The 17,917-nt window shown below is 42.1% G+C and overlaps 1 protein-coding gene across 1 annotated transcript in view; it reads left to right on the forward strand.

The window, feature by feature from the left end:
- Nucleotides 1–17,917, forward strand: part of MYO3A (myosin IIIA) — a 258,190-nt gene that overhangs the window by 238,467 nt on the left and 1,806 nt on the right. Inside the window, exons 31-32 of the mRNA XM_075553416.1 lie at nucleotides 9,383–9,423; nucleotides 16,404–16,547. Coding sequence (XP_075409531.1) covers nucleotides 9,383–9,423; nucleotides 16,404–16,547 — 185 coding nt within the window. The remainder of the gene's footprint in view (nucleotides 1–9,382; nucleotides 9,424–16,403; nucleotides 16,548–17,917) is intronic.

A 17,917-nucleotide genomic window follows, 5' to 3' on the forward strand; every position in this document is an offset into this window, starting at 1 on the left:
AAAAGCAGAGAATACAAGAAAGATGTTTACTTGTGTTGTGTTGCTTATACAAAGGCATTTGACTGTGTGTATCAGAACAAATTACATATAACATTGAAAAGAATTGGAATTCCAGAGCATTTCATTGCTCTCCTGCAGAATGACTTCATGGACAAGAGACAATCATTCAAGCTGATAAGGGACTACTGAGTGGTTCAACATCAGGAAAGGTGTACATCAGGATTGTATCCTTTCACCATGCCCATTCAATGTGTTTCCTGAGTCGATAACATGAGAAGCTTATCTTTATATATGAAGGAGAATGCTTTATAAAGATTTGAGCAAGGTGTATTAATCTTCCATGTGCAGGTAACACAACCTTGCTTGCTGAAAGTACGGAGGGCTTGAAGCACGTGTTGCTGAAGATCAAGGACTGTGGTCTTTGGAATGGATTTCTATTCAATGTAAAGGAAACCAACATTCTCACCCTCAGACAAATAAGTAGCATCCTGATACATGGAGAAAACAGTGACATGTTCAAGGATTTCATCGTGCTTGGATCTATGTATGATCAATGTTCATGAAAGCTGAACTCAAGACACCAAATGACATATTCTTGAAAGTGTTGAAGAGCAAAGATGTCAACTTTAGCATGAAAGTGTGCCTGACGCAAACCATGTTCATTTCCATAACTTCACACTGTTGGTGTTAGAGTTAGGTACCGGTGCCATCGGGTCGGTTCCAACTCAGAGCATCTAAAGACTAAAGACCGCCCAGTCCTGTGCCATTCTCACAATTGCTGTTATGTTTGAGATGACTGTTGCAGCCACTGGGTCGGTCCCTCTCAACAAGGGTCTCTTTTAGCTGTCCTTCTACTTTGCCAATCATGGAGTCTTTTTCGAAGCCCTAGACTCTCCTGATAACATGTCCGAAGTCCCTGAGACAAAGCCTCACTATCCTCACTTTAAGGAGCATTCTGGCTGTGCTTCTTACCAGACAAATCTGTTTTGTTTTGGTTTGTTTTGTTTTTTAAGTTCAGAGTCCTTCGCCAGCATCACAATTCAAATGCATTGATTCTTCTTCAGTAAGCCTTATTCATTGCCCAACTTTCACATGCATATGAGGCCATTGAAAATACCATATTCCTCAGTGGCATCTTTGTTCTTAAATACATTTAAATTTACACACCAATCACTAAAGCTAGCAATACAGAAATTGAAGAATTCTACCAATGTCTTCAGTCTGGAATTGATCAAACATGCAATCAAGATATATTAATAATCAGGGGAAATTGGAATGCAAAAGTTGAAAACAGAGGAAGGAACAGTAGTTGGAAAATATACAGAATATATGAACATAGTACATGAAGAAAGCAAAATGAAGAATAAGAAAGACAAGATCAAAGAGGATGTCAGAAGAGACTCTGAAACTTAATCATAGAGTAGCTTAGAGTAAATGGAAGAAATGATGGAGTAAAGCAATTGAAAAACCATTTCAAAGGGCAGCTTCAGAAGACAGGGTGAAGTATTATAATGAAATGTGCAGGACCTGGAGGTTTGAAAACCAAAAGGGAAGGACATTCTGAAAGAACTGAAAAAAAAATTCTCAAGCCTCAAATTACCTCATATGCACTTAAAACTGGACAATGAATGAGGAGGGCTGGAAAATCGCTGACACCTTTTCAATAGTATGTTGCCAAAGACTATTAAGTGTACCATGGACCATCAGAAGGACGAACACGTAGGGAGGAAATATAGCCAGAATGTCCCTTAGAAGTATAGGCAGTGAGGGCTTTCTTGCCTACTTTGGACATGTCATCAGGAGAGGCGAGTCCTTGGAAAAGGACGTCGTGCTTGGTAAAGTAGGTCAGTGAGACAAATGCAAAGACTGGCACAGTGACTGCAACAGCGGGCTCAAGCAGCGACGACTGTGGGCACAGTGCAGGGCCGCCAGCGTCTCGTTCTGCTTCAAATGGGGTCCCTATGAGTTAGAGCCTGAAAACACTGTGCTGAGTAAACCGAGTCAATCACAAAAGTAAATTGACAGCATTGAGCAAAAACAGCCCCTAAGAGGCATTCAAGAAATACTTGCACAAATGAATAAGAGGAAAGAGTGAAGTGCAGTTATGAGTAAATAAAAATAAGTAGATCGTTCTACATAGCTATGTTTGACTGTTGTTCCCCAAAGTACTAGTGGCCATTAAACCAGTTGAGGAGGTAGCATATGCACAAAACCTAGTGGTACTAAAGGAGGAAGTTCGAGTTGTCCCGAAAGAATTAGGCAAAAACAAGGCTCCGGGAATTGATGCAGTACCAGTTGAAACGTTTCAACAAGCTAATGAAGCATTGGAAGCACTTACTCATCTGTGCCAGGAAATTTGAAAGACACCTGCCTGGCTGGAAGAGCTCCATAGCTGCACCCATTCCAAAGAAAGGCGATCCAACAGAATGCTCCGATTATAGGACAATGTCATTGATATCACAGGCAAGTTAAAATTTTGCTGAAGATACTCCAACAGTTGCACTAATACATTGACAAGAAGCTACCAGATTCAAAAGAGGATGTGGAACAAGGGACATCATTGCCAATGTCTCAAAGCAGACAACACCAGAAAGATGTTTACTTGTGTTTCATTGACTATGCCAAGGCATTGGACTGTGTGGATCATGATAAATTATGAAGAGCCTTGAGAAAAATGGGAATTCCAGAACACTTCATTGTGCTCGTGAGGAACATATACATGGATCATGAGGCAGTTGTGCAAACAGAACTGGTTTAAAAATCAGAAATGGTACGTGTCAACATTGCACCCTCTCCTCACACTTCTTCAATCTGTGCGCTGAGCAAATCCTCCGAGAAGCTGGCTCATGAGAAGAATATGGCATCAGATTGGAGGAGGGCTTATTAACAACCTGTGAGGTGCAGTTGACACAATCTGGCTTGCTGAAAGTGAGGAAGACATTAAGCACTTGTGCTGAAGATCAAGGATTGTAGCTTTCAGGATGGATTACAACTCAGTGTAAAGAAGACAAAAAGTGAGGACAACTGTAGCATCAATAGAAAAAGAGAAAAGGCTGAAGTTGTCAAGCGTTTTGGCTTGCTTAGATCACAGGAAGTGCTCATGGAAGCAGCAGTAGGAGGTTGCTTAACACGTTGCATGGGGTCAATCTGCTGCACAAGATTTCTTCAGAGTTCTGAAAATCAAAATTGTTACTTTGAGGACTAAGGTGCTCCTCACCCAAGCCGTGCTATTTTCAATTGCCTCATATGCATGTGACAGTTGGTCATTGAATAAGGAAGACCAAAGAATGATCTATGCATTTGAGTTGTGGTGCTGGCAAAGAATACTGAACGTATCATGGACTGCCAAAGCACCAACATCTGTCTGGGAAGAAGCCTGGCCAGAGTGCTCCATAGAGCCAAGAATGGGGAGACTTCATCCAACATACTTTGGACACCTTGGCGGGAGAGCCCAGTCCCTGGAGAAGGCCATCACGCTTGGTAACGTGGAGGGGAGGTGAAAAGGGAGACGGTCCTAATGGAGATGGATTGACACAGTGGCTGCAACAGTGGGCTCAAGCTCCTACTCAAGGAACCTGCACATAGGGACAAGAACAAGCACATGTATGTCAGCGTTCATTTTCACACTGTTCACAGTTTCCAAAAGGTAAGAAACAGCCTTCGTGTCCACCAGTGGATGAAGAGGAAAACAGAACACAGTGCATACTTATAATAAAATATTGTTCTGCATAAAAAGATATGAAGTCTTGGTGCATACTACAACATGGATAAACCCTGAATGTTTTCACCATGGCAGGTGAAATACATCAATCAAAAACAGAAAACAGTGCATGAGCTCCCTTGTGTGGAATTACAATAATAGGCAAAAGTATAGAAATCAATGTTTTCTCAAGGTTACTGTGGGCGAAAGGATGGAGGAAAGGGGAAGCCCGTGGTAGGGAAGCCTGTGGGTTTTTGTCTATGGGACAGGGAAGTCACCAATGCAAATGAGGGTTTCACAGCATGATCAATACAAGTGGTAACAAAATTGCATACCAGAAGAGTGGTAAATTAGCAAAAGCTGTGTTATAGATGTTATATGAATTTTCAAAATTATTTTTTAAAAGAAAGTACCATACATTTCCCTATTACTCCTGAATTTAAGCAGCAAATGATACTCTGTAGCCTTTATTAACCCCAATTGGCTTCAATGACAGATACTGTTTTCAATATGAGAAGTTACAGAAGTGAAGTGGGATGTTTATTATGAACATCTAAGTGTTCTGTGAAAAATATAGAATATTTCCTCAGAAATGAGTCTCAGCTCCCTAGAAACTTACTTGGTAATCACGTTATTCTTTGCAAATGAATATATAGTAAAGAATTGTAATAAATTCCGATCTTGCAAAACTGTGGCTTAAATGATTACTAGTATATGATCCAAAGTGAAACCATCCCCTTTGGGCACAGTTATCTCCGGATATCTATTTCCTTCCCAAATGCAGCTCACTGCCACTGAGCCAATGCAGACTCATAATGACCCGATAGGACAGGGTAGAAAAGGCACAGGTTTCTGAAGCTGTGACTCTTTATGGGAGTAGAAAGCTTCACCTTTCTCCCATTGTCTTCCTAGGACTGCTGTAGTATGTTATCACAGCCTGGGGCACTTGGGCCAAATGCAATTCTCTCTCTCAGTTCCGAAGGCCAAAAGTGAGAAACTGTTGCTGGCAGAGTTGGTTCTACGTGGAGGCTGTCGGGAAGAGTCTGTTGCAGCCTCACCCCTAGTGCGCCGTGGTTTCTGGCAATCTTTGGCCTACCTTGGCTTGTACCGTATTGTTCTGGTCTCCTACTCTGTTTTAACACCTGCCTCTTTGTCTTCTCCTTTTCTGTCACTCATGATTGAACTTAGAGCCCAGAGTGAATCCAGGATGATCTCACCTCAAGATCCTTAACCCAATTACTTCCGCAAAGGATGCCAATTCCAAATAGGGTCATTCATGGGCCCTGGGAGTTGGGACTTGGCCATCCTCTTTGGGAGTCCCTAGTCAGCCCATTCAAGGTGCTGCACATAGTGGAATGTGTCATTACAATGAGGCCCCGCTCCCTGTCACCTCGTACTTTCTAATAGTTTTCATAAACATCTTTCTAAAATATATTGTCCTGCAAATTTTTATATTATACTTGGTGATAATTCAGTCAATATGAGGTGCCTTGGTGGCAGAGTGGTTATATATTGGGCTGCTAACCTCAAAGTCAGCAGTTCAAAGCCACCAACAGGAGAAAGACAGGCTCTCTACTCTTCAAGAAGTTGGAAATCCAGGGGCAGTTCTATAGGTTGCTATGAATCGGAATAGACTCAATGGCAGTGGTTTGGGGTGTTTTGGTTTTATAGTACAATAGTTAAGCACTCAGTTGTTAACTCAAATGTTGGACGTTCAAATCCATTAAGCACACCGTGGGGGGAAAGTCCTGGCAATATCCTCCCACAAGATTTCAACCTTGAAAACCTAACTGGTAACCTACATTGTCATGTAGGGTTACTATGAATCTGGATTGGTTTGGTGGCAAGCATCAACCACAGTAGCACATTTTTAAACTTCTCTTGTTTTCCCAAGGTCATTTTCATGACCAAAATACCAGATGCTTTACTCAGACATCTGTTGATCACAGAGGTTCCTAACCAACTTGCCCAGCATGGTAGCCCCTGTCTCTGTATCCCCCTGGCCATGTGTTATGGGTTGAGTTTTGTCCCCCAAAAGTATGTGTTGCAAACCCTAAACTCCTCATGCCTTTGGATATGGACCATTGTGGAACAGGACTCTCTTTATTGGATTGATGAGACCATATCATAGTAGTGTGCTTAAAGCCAATCACCTTTGAAATATGAAAAATATATACATATTAGACACCGAAAAGGAAGAATAAAAGAAGAGGAAGGTGCATACTCCCTGATCAGAGAAAGAGAATTTAAAGACACCATGATTTCCCCCTAAAACTGACAACGAGAAAGCCTTCCCCTAGACCATCTCGCCCTGAGCTCAGGCTGCCGTACAGAGTGATAGGATCAGAAACCACAAGAGCAGTTCGCCCCTGTCCCATGTGGTCACTACCAATCCAGATCCGCTCAATGGCAGTGAGTTTGGATTTTTGGAAAGTGGGAGAAAATGAATTTCTGCTCATGAAAGCTCCCAGGATATGGTATTTTGTTGTTGTTGTGCTTGTGTGGCAGCGTTAACTAACAAAGGCACCCAGTAGCAACGTGCAAAAAAAAAAGTCTCTTGACCTGCTTCCATACATATTACAACCAGATTTGTAAGACCCCTCCCACAATAAAATGATTTTTTTAATGACAACCGAAAAGGCCTATGGGGCCATTCGACCCTGTAATATATGATTTGCCCAGAGTCAGAACCAGATGGAAAACTAAGGACTTGGTTTGGCTTGGGTTTGTCTCATTATGGATTGGATTGTGACCCTAGAAAGATAGGCTGCAAATCCTAAGCCCTCTTTTTGTGGTTAGGATCCCATTTGGGATTATTTGTTATATTCCTTAGCTAGGAATAGTGTAGGATCTGTTTTCAATCAATCCCTTTTAAGACATCCAAAGGATGGATTAAACATATGAGACAAGCTGAGACTAGGAAGAGAGATGCCATGCCCATTATGAGGCCACCCCACAGCAGAAGCTCTAAAGAAACAAAGGCCTTCCTCTAGAGCCGACAGAGGCAGCTGCTCCTCAACTCCATCCCAGAATTCAGATCGCTAGCTTCCACATGGATGAAATAAATCTCTTATTAGGGAATGTCACTCACTTCCGGTGCTTCGTTAAAGTAGCACTAGATAACGAAGCCATCTCATTCTCTCTCTTCCTTTCTCTCCTTGAACATTGGCTCCTTTATCTTGGTTTTAGAACTGAACCTGAAAACATTGTTCGGCTTGGCAATAAATGCCTTTGTGTCTAGTGCCCCAGGGGATAACATTTCGTTACATCTTCCCTCTTGAGTTGATACACTTTCTTCTTCACGGTGACGAAGGCCATTCAATGTTTCATGCCTCCCTTTTAGCCCTGACTGATGGGAAACTAGGAGGCAAACTTGCGGCTCAATGTTAGCACACATGATTCTTTGCCACCTTTGTGCCTTATGTACAGCTTCCGTTTCACTGCCTGCAGGAGCACCGATGGCTTCCTAAGTTACGGGTTGGGCTAATTACACGGTCACAATTCAAATCCTCCAGCCTCTCCGCGGGAGAAAGATGAAGCTGGCTCTACAGTCTGCGATCTCAAAGGGGTAGTAGGTCTTTGGTTGTATTTCATTGCCTTGCTTATACAATCACTTCTATGATAAGCCATCTTAAATAATAATTGTAACAACATACTGTTGAAATCAAATTTTGCTGGGCTGTGCGAGCAGAGGCAAGAGCGCCGTAACTCTGCACTGTCTTGTCCACTTGTCGCTCTGCCTGTTACTGAGGACCAATGAAGACATGGCGCCTCCCAGAAGGGAAACAAGGGGTCTCCTGAGCTAGAGAATTCAAGAGTAGCCTGTTATTTGACTTCTGGAGCATGAATGGAAGCTCATCTTTTGACGTGCACCATAATGCCGTCATTTAAACCTACCCTTGGCCTACAGAGAATGGTTACCAAGATCACTGGGGCCTTTTTTTCAGGTAATGAATTAAGGAAGCGGGGTCCCTGGAGAAAAAGTCAGGATCCCTGTCGTCAAATAACAACCAAGAACAAAGCACCAGCCTGGGCCCAGGGATCAGTGACTATGGGCGTGGCCACTGTGCTGGGCTAGTCAGAGAATTAGTGGTAAGCATGTAGGTCCCTCCTGCATTGGGTCAGGAATGTGCAGTAATGGGGAGTGAGAAGGAAGGCAGGATTCTCCGTAGTGCCCTGTCCTGACAGTGTTATTCACTACATGGTCGACTCAGAGACCCACATGCTTACCTGTCCTCCTCCTCGTCGTGCAGCCACTGAAAGGCCATCCAACCAGAGTGAGACGAGCTATGATCTGGTTGACTCAGTCAATATGTTAGAGTACTGCAAATGATTAATGATGAGGAAAAAAATTACTCGCGGTGTCTCTAAAGATAACTGTGTGTATGAGAAATAAACCCAATATTTATAAACCATTATTAATTGCCATGTTTATCTTGCACCTTTATAGTACCAACCAGCATAACATCTGCATCAGTCTGTGAAATTACAATGTAGTTTTTCCCAGATTTGTTTTCTCAGCCTGAAAGAAGAGCATTCTCTTGAAACTTGAAGAAACACGTGGCGTCTGTTCTTGTCGTTAGGCACCAGAGAGTCACCTCTGACTCAAAGCACCCCTGCGTGCAACAGAACAAAGCACTCCCCGGACCCATGCACTCCTAACCACGGTCATTTTGTTCCCAGCCGCTGTGTCCGTCCATCGCACTGAGGGTCTGCGGCACCAGATCTGACCGTGTCCTCAGGCAGGGTTTGCAGTGGTCCTTCCCTCAGAAATGCACGGCCACTCCCTTCCACACAGTCTGTTCCTAGACGTGCCGCTCTGCTGAGACCTGAGAGGCGTGTATCACCCTGCTGGTGTGTGACCCTTGAAACACGGGGCGCATAGCTTCCAGGATCACAGACACACCTGTGGTCAAGTCACCCCAATAGGACAGACCAGCAGATGAGGCGCAGAAGAAACGCATTGCTGAGACTGAAATACAGAAGACATCACCCGCGCATTGTCTGACAAGCGAGGTTGCTTTTCACATAAGATCAAGTGAAGTACGGCTTTGTTGGTATTTGAAGTGTAAATTGAAATATAGTTATTTCTTTGCTTCAATATTAACTTGTGCCTTAATATACAAAGTTCTCAACCCTGAAAACACTTTACAAGTGAGCATGTTTCTTGCCTCTAGCAGCTACTCTGTGTAAAAACCATGAATGAGTTCATGAAATCGTATTTTCATATTCTTTGTGAACTGCTGTACCCGCCTTTAATAGCCACTCCTCTGCTTTTATTCAAAGAGAAAACGACATCAAAGCAGTCTAATTCTCCTGCTTAAATCACAACTGCACTTGTTGTAGGACCTCCCAGAAATTCATACATTTTGTTCCCATTTATAGGTAAATAGACCCTACATGATCCTGTCAGTCATTGTGTGGTCATCCTGTCATTGTGTGGTTATTGTGTGGTAAACTCTCTTTTCATATGGAATACAGAGATTAATTTTCAGCCAGGCCTGGTTCATCTAAGTACAAAATCAAAATTAATAACATATAAATATAAGTTATATTTCATTAGACTTTGATCATATACCCACTTGCTTATTTATAACATGGATCTTCATAGGAATATTAGTATCTACAATTAAAATCACAATGGTATAGCAATTCCTTTTTTAATTCTTCTATTCTCTTTAGAAGTCAATCCAAGAAGAAAAGCGAAGACCAAGAAAAGACAGGTAAATAGTATATTTAGATTGCAATAAGGTGTCTCTTTCAAACCAAAGTATTAAACTTTATGTTCAATTCTCACTTTAAAAATCACCTAGTGTGTGCAGATAGATCTGGATAGTAATAGTCTCTGGATACATTTAGATGATCAATATATGGCTTAAACATAATTTATAAGAATCTTACGTGTTGAGATGTGATGGGACTTCAAACAGCTTGCAGAGAAAATAGAATTAAACTAGAATAGCATACCCTATGAACTCGTTAAACACCATAATATTCTGACATAAACACAGTCCTAAACATCAACAAAGAGTTCAGATCTTTTTCACACGTTCTACTGCCTCCATGCAGAATTTGTTCCCCTTTACCCATTGGCATGACTTTCCTTGGGCAACGTGGGCATGCTTACGCTTGTGAACTATCTTTCTGCAAACGCGTTTTCCTCATAGGTTCCCCTTCTTCTCTTTTAATCATGCTAAGCCTGTCCTTATATCATTTTTACGCTTTTGTCAGAAAAGTAACATTTGCGTCACCTCGTTTCATCCTCTGAATCGCAGCACTGGGGAGTACAGCACATTTAAATTTCCAGAGAGCCGCAAAACCCTGCGGCCCTCTCAATGTCTGCTATTGTAGTGCCTGAGAGGATGAGGAGGATTTTAATATTTTAATTATGCAGCTTCATAAAATTGATTTTAAATTGATGGTATAACAGTAAAACCCTTTTGATTAGAGTACTTTGTACATCATGCATGTCCTTTTAAGAAATATAGATGGTTAAATTTGCAAGAAAGATATCACATCTCTATTCAAATAACTAGCATCTCAGGTCTTTCTTGGGATCAAATCAACACACATTAAAAGTAACCCCAGGTGCCTTCTACAATCTCTGGTCCCTGTTGCTAGGTGCCCTGGAGTGGCTCTGACTCATAGCTACCCGAGTACAAGGAACAAAGGCCCCTGCCATCCTCACAAGTGCTGGAGGATGTTTAAGCCCCAATGTTGCAGCCACTGTGTCAATCCACACCGTTGACAGTCTACGTCCTTCTCTCTAACTCTTTACGAAGCCTGATGCCAGCCTCCAGGAAAGGTCTCTCCTGAGAAGGTGTCCTAAGCACATACAAAGGCTCACTCTCCTCCCTGGAAAAGAGCATTCTGGTGCACTTCCTCCAAGGCAGATGTGCTTGTTCCGAGCCAACTGCAAACTATCATGGCTTCAGCCAAGACCACTTGAGTCCTCAAAATGACATCTTAGCTCTTTAACATTCGCAAATGCTCTTGTGCAACAGATGTGCCCACTGCGATGCTTAATTTGGTTGACTGGTTGCTGTTTCTTTGAGTGCTCATTGTGGAGAGCCGCCAAAACGAAATCTTTCTCAGCTTCAGCCTTTTCTCTGTGTATCATACTGCGGTATCTCTGTCCACTTGTATTTTGTCCAAATGTTAATTCTTCCTTTTTGCCCCCATCTTTCACATACCAATCACCAGTACTTATCAATGCATCGTGATTGCATGTGTGATCAATTTTAGACTGAAGAAGTTGGGAGATTGCTTCAATTTCTTCCTCACTGGCTTCATTGGTTAGGGCATCCATTTGAATAATAGTTGTGTGAATGAGTCTTTTTTATAGAGGTTTTACCCATCGTAGAAGCATGATGCTTCAAGGTAGATCGTGAAATGCTCCTTTTGATGGGGAATTTGATGCCATCCTGAATTTCTCATCCCATCATTGGAACGCGTATGATTCTGTGATTCAGAAATGGCCAATCCCACTCCCTGCCTACGGTACTTCTCTATGTAGGGCCCATCTTTCATCGATATTTCCAGATTCACGCATTACATATCATGATCATTCATTGATGTCTGCAGCTATTTCTGCTCGTTTTGAGGCATGCCCCGTCAGCAGGTGGATGTCCTGAAAGCTTTGCTCCGGCCACATCCATGAGGCTGGCTCTACCTTGCGGAGGTCGCTCCTCCCGAGTCACACTGTGAGTGTCTTCCAGTGTGAGGGGTTCATGTTCTGGCACGCCATCAGAGAATGCTCCCTGCTCTTCCTAGGAGGAGGGAGTTAATCTCTCAGACGTGGACAGCCTAGGTTCTTAGACTGGAACCTCTGCTGAAAACTGGTCACTGTGGGTGACTCAACGGGTGTTTGAAATGCCATTGGCATGGCTTCCCGCTTCGCAACAGCATGCAAACCACACAGTAGGACATACTGACAGAGGACGGGAGTTCTACGTGCTATGTTATAAAAAGGTGAGTGTAAAACAATGGAAAACTTTACAAATATGCTGGACTAAGGATTAATGGTTACAGGCTGGACTGAATTGAGGGAGTTGGGCTGGTGAGCAGAGAACACTAATTTTAGACTCCAGTGGCAGACTTGCTATGCGCCAGTTGGCTACATGATCATTTGATGAATTCTCTGCTTCCCCAAGCTGCTCCATCTCTACAAGAGAACCAGTCATTCGGCTGTGGTCGTTTGGAGATAGCGGAGACCATGTGGGCAATGCGCCTACACTGCTGGACTCAGTACATGTTGGTTTCTGTTGCTGCTCTCATTACACTGACACAGCTCCGGGGTTTAGAAGAGAAGCATTTTCTCTAGCTCATCAAAGTAAATTCACAACAATTCCCTTGTCCTGGAACATTTCCGTTTCAATGCAATACCTCTGTTTCAATGCTATACCTTTACTGTTTTAATGCTGTACCTCTTAGTGAGCAATGCTTTTACTTTACTTTTAAACTGTTTCATTGACATATAGCATGGATCATACAATCCAATGCTTATGTATATTAATAGAGGAGTGCATTCATCAGCCCAATCAATTTTAGTACATTTTGCTCACTGTTGTATCCATAATTATTTTCAGCTCATCTCCCCCAACCTTCCCCATCTCCCCAACCTTCTCTGCCACACCCTAAGAAACTCTTAGTCCGACTGTTATCTCTATAGATTTACCAATTCTAAGTAGCATATGAAGAAAATAATTTAAGTTTAAAAAATGAAATAGCATCAACAACAACAAAAAACAAGTAGCAACTACAGCAGAACAAAGCACAGAAGACAGCAGAATGTAATAAAAGCTAGAACAGGTTGAAAATGGGTAAAAAGCAAAACAGATGGTAAGATGTTAAATTTTCCACTAGCTATATATACAGTGGAGGAGGCCTGGTGTGTAGTGGTTATGCATTGGGCCGCGATCCACAAGGTCAAGATTTCAAAATCATGAATCTCTCCTCAGGAAAAGGACAAGGCTTTCTACTCCCATAGAGAGTTACAATCTTGGAAATTCACAAGGACAGTTCTACCTTGCCTTAAAAGGTTGCTATGAGTCAGTATGGACTTGATGGCAGTGAGGTTATAATAATAATCCATATTCCTAATGCACTCTGTCTAGGGGAAAGCCTAGTCATATCCTTGGTCAATGCGCCTAGGTAATCCAATGGAGACAGAGTCCATACAGGAGCTCTGTACATGGATTTTGGCATTCACTCTCATTCATAGCCTTCTGTGAACTGGATGTTCATCATTTAAGCTCTAATATAATCTCCCACTCTGATCTTGGATTTTATTGTTAATAGCTCTGATCACACTGGTCAGTGTGCTTCTGTGCAGGCTTAGCTAACATATCATTTAAATGGCTGCTTCTTTTAAAACAAGTCGTCAAGATCCCAGATGCTATTCTTTCTCATAGCCAGGCACCATCTGATTTTGTCAGCATACTTTGCTGTAGCAGGAGTGGGGCCACATCATAAGAACTAGTTATTCTGGAAGAAGCACACCAGCCTGTGTAATCATGAGATGTCAATGGGATCAGGTATCAGGCATCAAAGACCACAAACAAAGCAAAACAAAACCATTTCAATGGGAATGAGGGGGAGGGCAGAGTGGAGACCCAAAGCCCATCAGTAGTCAATTGGACACCCCTTGTCAGAAGGGCCACAAGGAAGAGATGAGCCAGTCAGGGTGCAGTATGGCACTGACGAAACATTCAACATTTCTCTAGTTCTTTAATGCTTCCTCCCCCCATGATCATGACCCCAATTCTATCTCTTTTTTTAAATCATCTTATTGGAGGCTCATAAAACTCTTATGACAATCTATGCATACATCCATTGTGTCAAGCACATTTGTACGTTTGTTGTCATCATTCTCAAAATTTTTTTTCTTTTTTAAATCATTTTATCAGGGGTTTGTACAACTCTTATCATAATCCATACATCCATCCATTGTGGCAAGCATATTTGTACATTTGTTGCTACCATTATTCTGAAAACATTTGCTTTCTACTTGAGCCCTTGGTATCAACTCCTCATTTTTCCCCTCCCTCCCTGCACCCCACTCCCGCATGAACCCTTGATAATTTATAAATTATTATTTTGTCGTGTCTTACACTGTCCTACATCTCCCTTGACCCACTTCTCTGTTGTCCACCCCCCAGGGATGGGGTTATATGTAGTGCTTGGTTTCTCCTTTTGCCCCTCTCATTATTGGTCCTGGGGTTGATCTGTCCTGGATTCCCTGTTTCTAGCTCTTATCTGTACCAGTGTACATGCTCTGGTCTAGCCAAATTTGTAAGGTAGAATTGGGATCATGATAGTGGGGATGAGGAAGCATTAAAGAACTAGAGGAAAGTTGTATATTTTATTGGTGCTATACTGCACCCTGACTGGCTCATCTCCTCCCCACGACTCTTCAGTAAGGGGATGTCCAGTTGCCTGCAGATGGGCTTTGGGTCTCCACTCCACAATTCCCCTCATTCACAATGATAGGATTTTTGTTCTTTGATGCCTGATACCTATCAACACCTTGTGATCACACAGGCTGGTGGGCTTTGTTGCTTCTCAACTAGATGGCCACTTGTTGATCTTCAAGCCTTTAAGACCCTAGGCGCTATATCTGTTGATAGCCGGGCACCATCAGCTTTCTTCACTACATTTGCTTATGCACCCACTTTGTCTTCAGCAATAGTGTCAGGAAAGTGAGCATCATGGAATGCCAGTTTAATAGTACAAAGGGTTCTTGTATTGTGGGAGTACTTGAGTAGAGGCCTAATGTCCATCTGCTACCTTAATACTAGACCTATAAATATATACACATAGATCTATTTCCCCATAATCAATATAAATATCTTTGCATATGTACATGCCTGTATTTAGACCTCTATAAATGACCTTTGCCCCTAATAAAATAATTTTTAATTAAAAAGAGAAGAAAAAAGATAATGATGATGACGGCATATGTGCAAATGACACACTGGAGGAATGTATGGATTGTGATGAGAGATGTAAGAGCCCCCAATAAAACTATTTAATTAATTTTTTTAAAGACCTAATTGTTCAAAGATTGGGCTTACAAGCTAACAAGTGCAAGCTCAGAATTCATTTGCATAGCTACAGTTTGCATATGTCCCTGACCCACTTTAGAGACAGGATTATCATTTTATTATCACTAATCCCCAAGGAGCACATGGTCACTGGATTAGTAGCATCATTCATCTACCCAGTGGTATAGAATTTAAAATACTTTAAGAGAAAGAAAGTATTCCTATGCAGGCAGCTTTTTAGACCAAATGCATAGGTTGTTGACTCGTGTAGGTTAAAGATTTAAGTGACTGGCTCCTATTTACACAGACAATGAGGGTTGGAGCTGGGCATTCAATCATGCTTATTTGCTAAGGCAGAGCTATACCTACTGGATAAAGGCATGTGCTAAAAAGCAGTGAGCTCATGGAAATAGCAAATGTTTATTGTTGTTGTGAAGTGCCATCGAGTCCATCTGACTCACAGCGACTCAAAGTACAACAGCGTGAAACCCTACGCAGTCAGTCTTCCACCGTCCTCATAGTTTCTACGTTTGAGCTCATGGCTGCAGCCACCGTGTCCATCCATCTGATTCAGGGCCTTCCTCTTTTTTGCTGCCCTGCTGATTTATCAAGCATGATGCTTCCAGGGACTGGTCTCTCCTAACCACACGTCCAAAGTTCAGGAGACAAAGCTTGCCATCCTTGCTTTTAAGGAGCATTTAGGCTGTACTTCTCCCAAGACAGATTTGTTTGTTCTTTTGCCAGCCATGGTACTTTCAGTCTTCTTCACCAGCACCGTAATTCAAGTGCATCCACGCATCTTTGGTCTTCCTTATTCAGTGTCCAACTTTCACCTGTGTGTGAAAGCAAATCCATGGTAGTCTTTTAATCAACGTTCAGGGCAACCAATTCCCAAAGAGTGCTAATAAAAAACAAGGATTCTTCCACGGAGTGTAAGCGTGCACAGCACTCTCAACTTAAAGCTTAGTGGCCTTCTGGAAATGTATTTGTGAATTGGTACCTGTAAAACAAATTACACTTTGTGTTCCTAGAGGCGCGGTAACACGCCGTGGTTCTCCACACCTAACTGCTCACGCTCTACTCAACACTGCAGAGAGTAGCCCTGTAACTGGAGTGCATCCAAGAATTTTAAATGGATGAGGACCCACCCCTCTGTGTGCACATCATGCACTGGAATTCAGCTTTAACACAGAGATGAATTACTGGGAGACCAAGAGACAGGAGGAGGCCAAGAGGTTATGGAGGAGGGGAGGAAGTTGCGGTCATGCAACCTTGGGTGGAAGTGGTGTGCATTCATGCACGAAGCTTAGCTTTTCAGGGGTCAATTGTGAACCCTGATGTAGGCGGCTTAAGCTGGAGCACTCTAATCACCAGCTAGTCTAGGAACTGCTAGTTGTGTGCCAATTTGAGTGACAAAGAAGTAGGCAGAGCTCTGCAGCGAAGAAAACCCTTCCAGGTAAGAAAGGACGAGGGTTTTTCTTTGTAATTTATGGTAACTCCTCTTTCTGCATACCTGAAAACTTCTTTTTAATGCGAACATCTATGTGCTGTCTCCAAATTAAAGTACATGTTTTAAAAGAAGGGAAGTACCCCATAAGTTTAACTGAGTCAAAAAATAAATGGATGCTATGTGATGTGTCTGTGTGCTTTATTTACAGTGGGGGGAAATTACTAGATTTGGAAGATTTTTATTATAAGGAATTTTTACCCAGTCATTCTGGACCAAAGGAATGCGAGCATGGTTCTAAAGAACGACGACCACCAAGAGAACTCCAGACTCAATGTTTTAAGGCTGCTGAAAGGTAATAAACTACCCTTTAAAACACAGAACCTTCCATTGTGTACTCACCTTTCCATACGTGAGCGAGTCCGTTTTCTGCATGGACTGACAGCAAATTAGCATTGAACATTGTGTCTTGTGTGTGATATGTCGTTTAAAAGTAAAACCATAAGTACTATCCTAGGGTAATCAGACCTTCTGAATTGCCCAGGACACTCTCAGTTCATACTTCTCTTCTTGTTATAATTATTAATAATATTAATGTTATTGGCCTCAAAAGTCCCCCAAGTCGGATGATGAATTATCCGATCATCCTAATTATAAGCAATAAACCGCATCCAAAATCTGTGTTCATGCTCTAGAAAAATGTAATTTTAATCCCTTATTGATTTTTATTCTGTGTAATTTCTCAAAACCAGTGTTAATCAGACCAAAATAGTAAGAAATTGTTATGTGGCACTTGATTTCTTACCTTGCCATGGACTTTATTTGATATTGAGTAAGTAATACAAACCTTGTGTAGTTTCTTTATTACTTTGATTGGGTTTTTGTTTTATTTTCCTAACACATATTGGTGACATTTTGAGATTGAGGGTATTATAACAAGACAGAAACATAGTATACAAGAAATAGAGGCAATGATGGGCACCAAAGCTATAGGTCCAAACTTCTAGAAAAACACGCTGTCTGCCTAAGGCACCTGGGGGCCCCACACTCATCTCCTTTACAGTGTGGCATGATGGTCAACAAAGAGGTGGTAGAGTCAGACAGCTGACTAAGCCTCATCATGCTACCTGACCTCTCCAAGCCTCACCTTCCACATGTACTCAGGACTTAAGAGTCACTGACCCATTTTGTTGTAAAGATTAAATGAAATGTATGTGATGCACTTAATAGCATACATGACATCACTGAGGCATTCGTAAATGGTGGTTATGATCATTTCTATTGCTTATACCAGAGCTACATGAACTGTGGGGCTGATCACCAAAAGACCCGCGTTCGAAACCCACCAGCTGCTCCTCCGGAGAAAGATGAGGCTGTCAGCTCCAGTAAGGGTTGTGGGTCACAATGAACTGGAATTGACTCAAAGTCAGTGGGTTTTAGGTTTGGTACCTGAACTATGACTTCTTCCCATTGCCCCACAAAAGATTGTCTCTGATTCTTAGAGCTGCCAGAACCCAAAAACCACAAGTGGATACCTTTCATAGAAATTTATTCTCTCGCAGCTTAGGTAGCTAAAAGTCCAAGTTGTAAGGGAAGGTTCTCTCAGTTTGCTCTGGTATAAAAAGGCCTTTCTTCGCTGCATTCTTTGGAGAGCACAAGGTGATATTATCTCTTTCCTATTCCTGCTTGCTTCTCCTGTACCCAATCTGCTCTTTATATATCTCA

This window comes from Tenrec ecaudatus, chromosome 6, assembly GCF_050624435.1.
Source record: "Tenrec ecaudatus isolate mTenEca1 chromosome 6, mTenEca1.hap1, whole genome shotgun sequence".
NCBI lineage: Eukaryota > Metazoa > Chordata > Mammalia > Afrosoricida > Tenrecidae > Tenrec > Tenrec ecaudatus.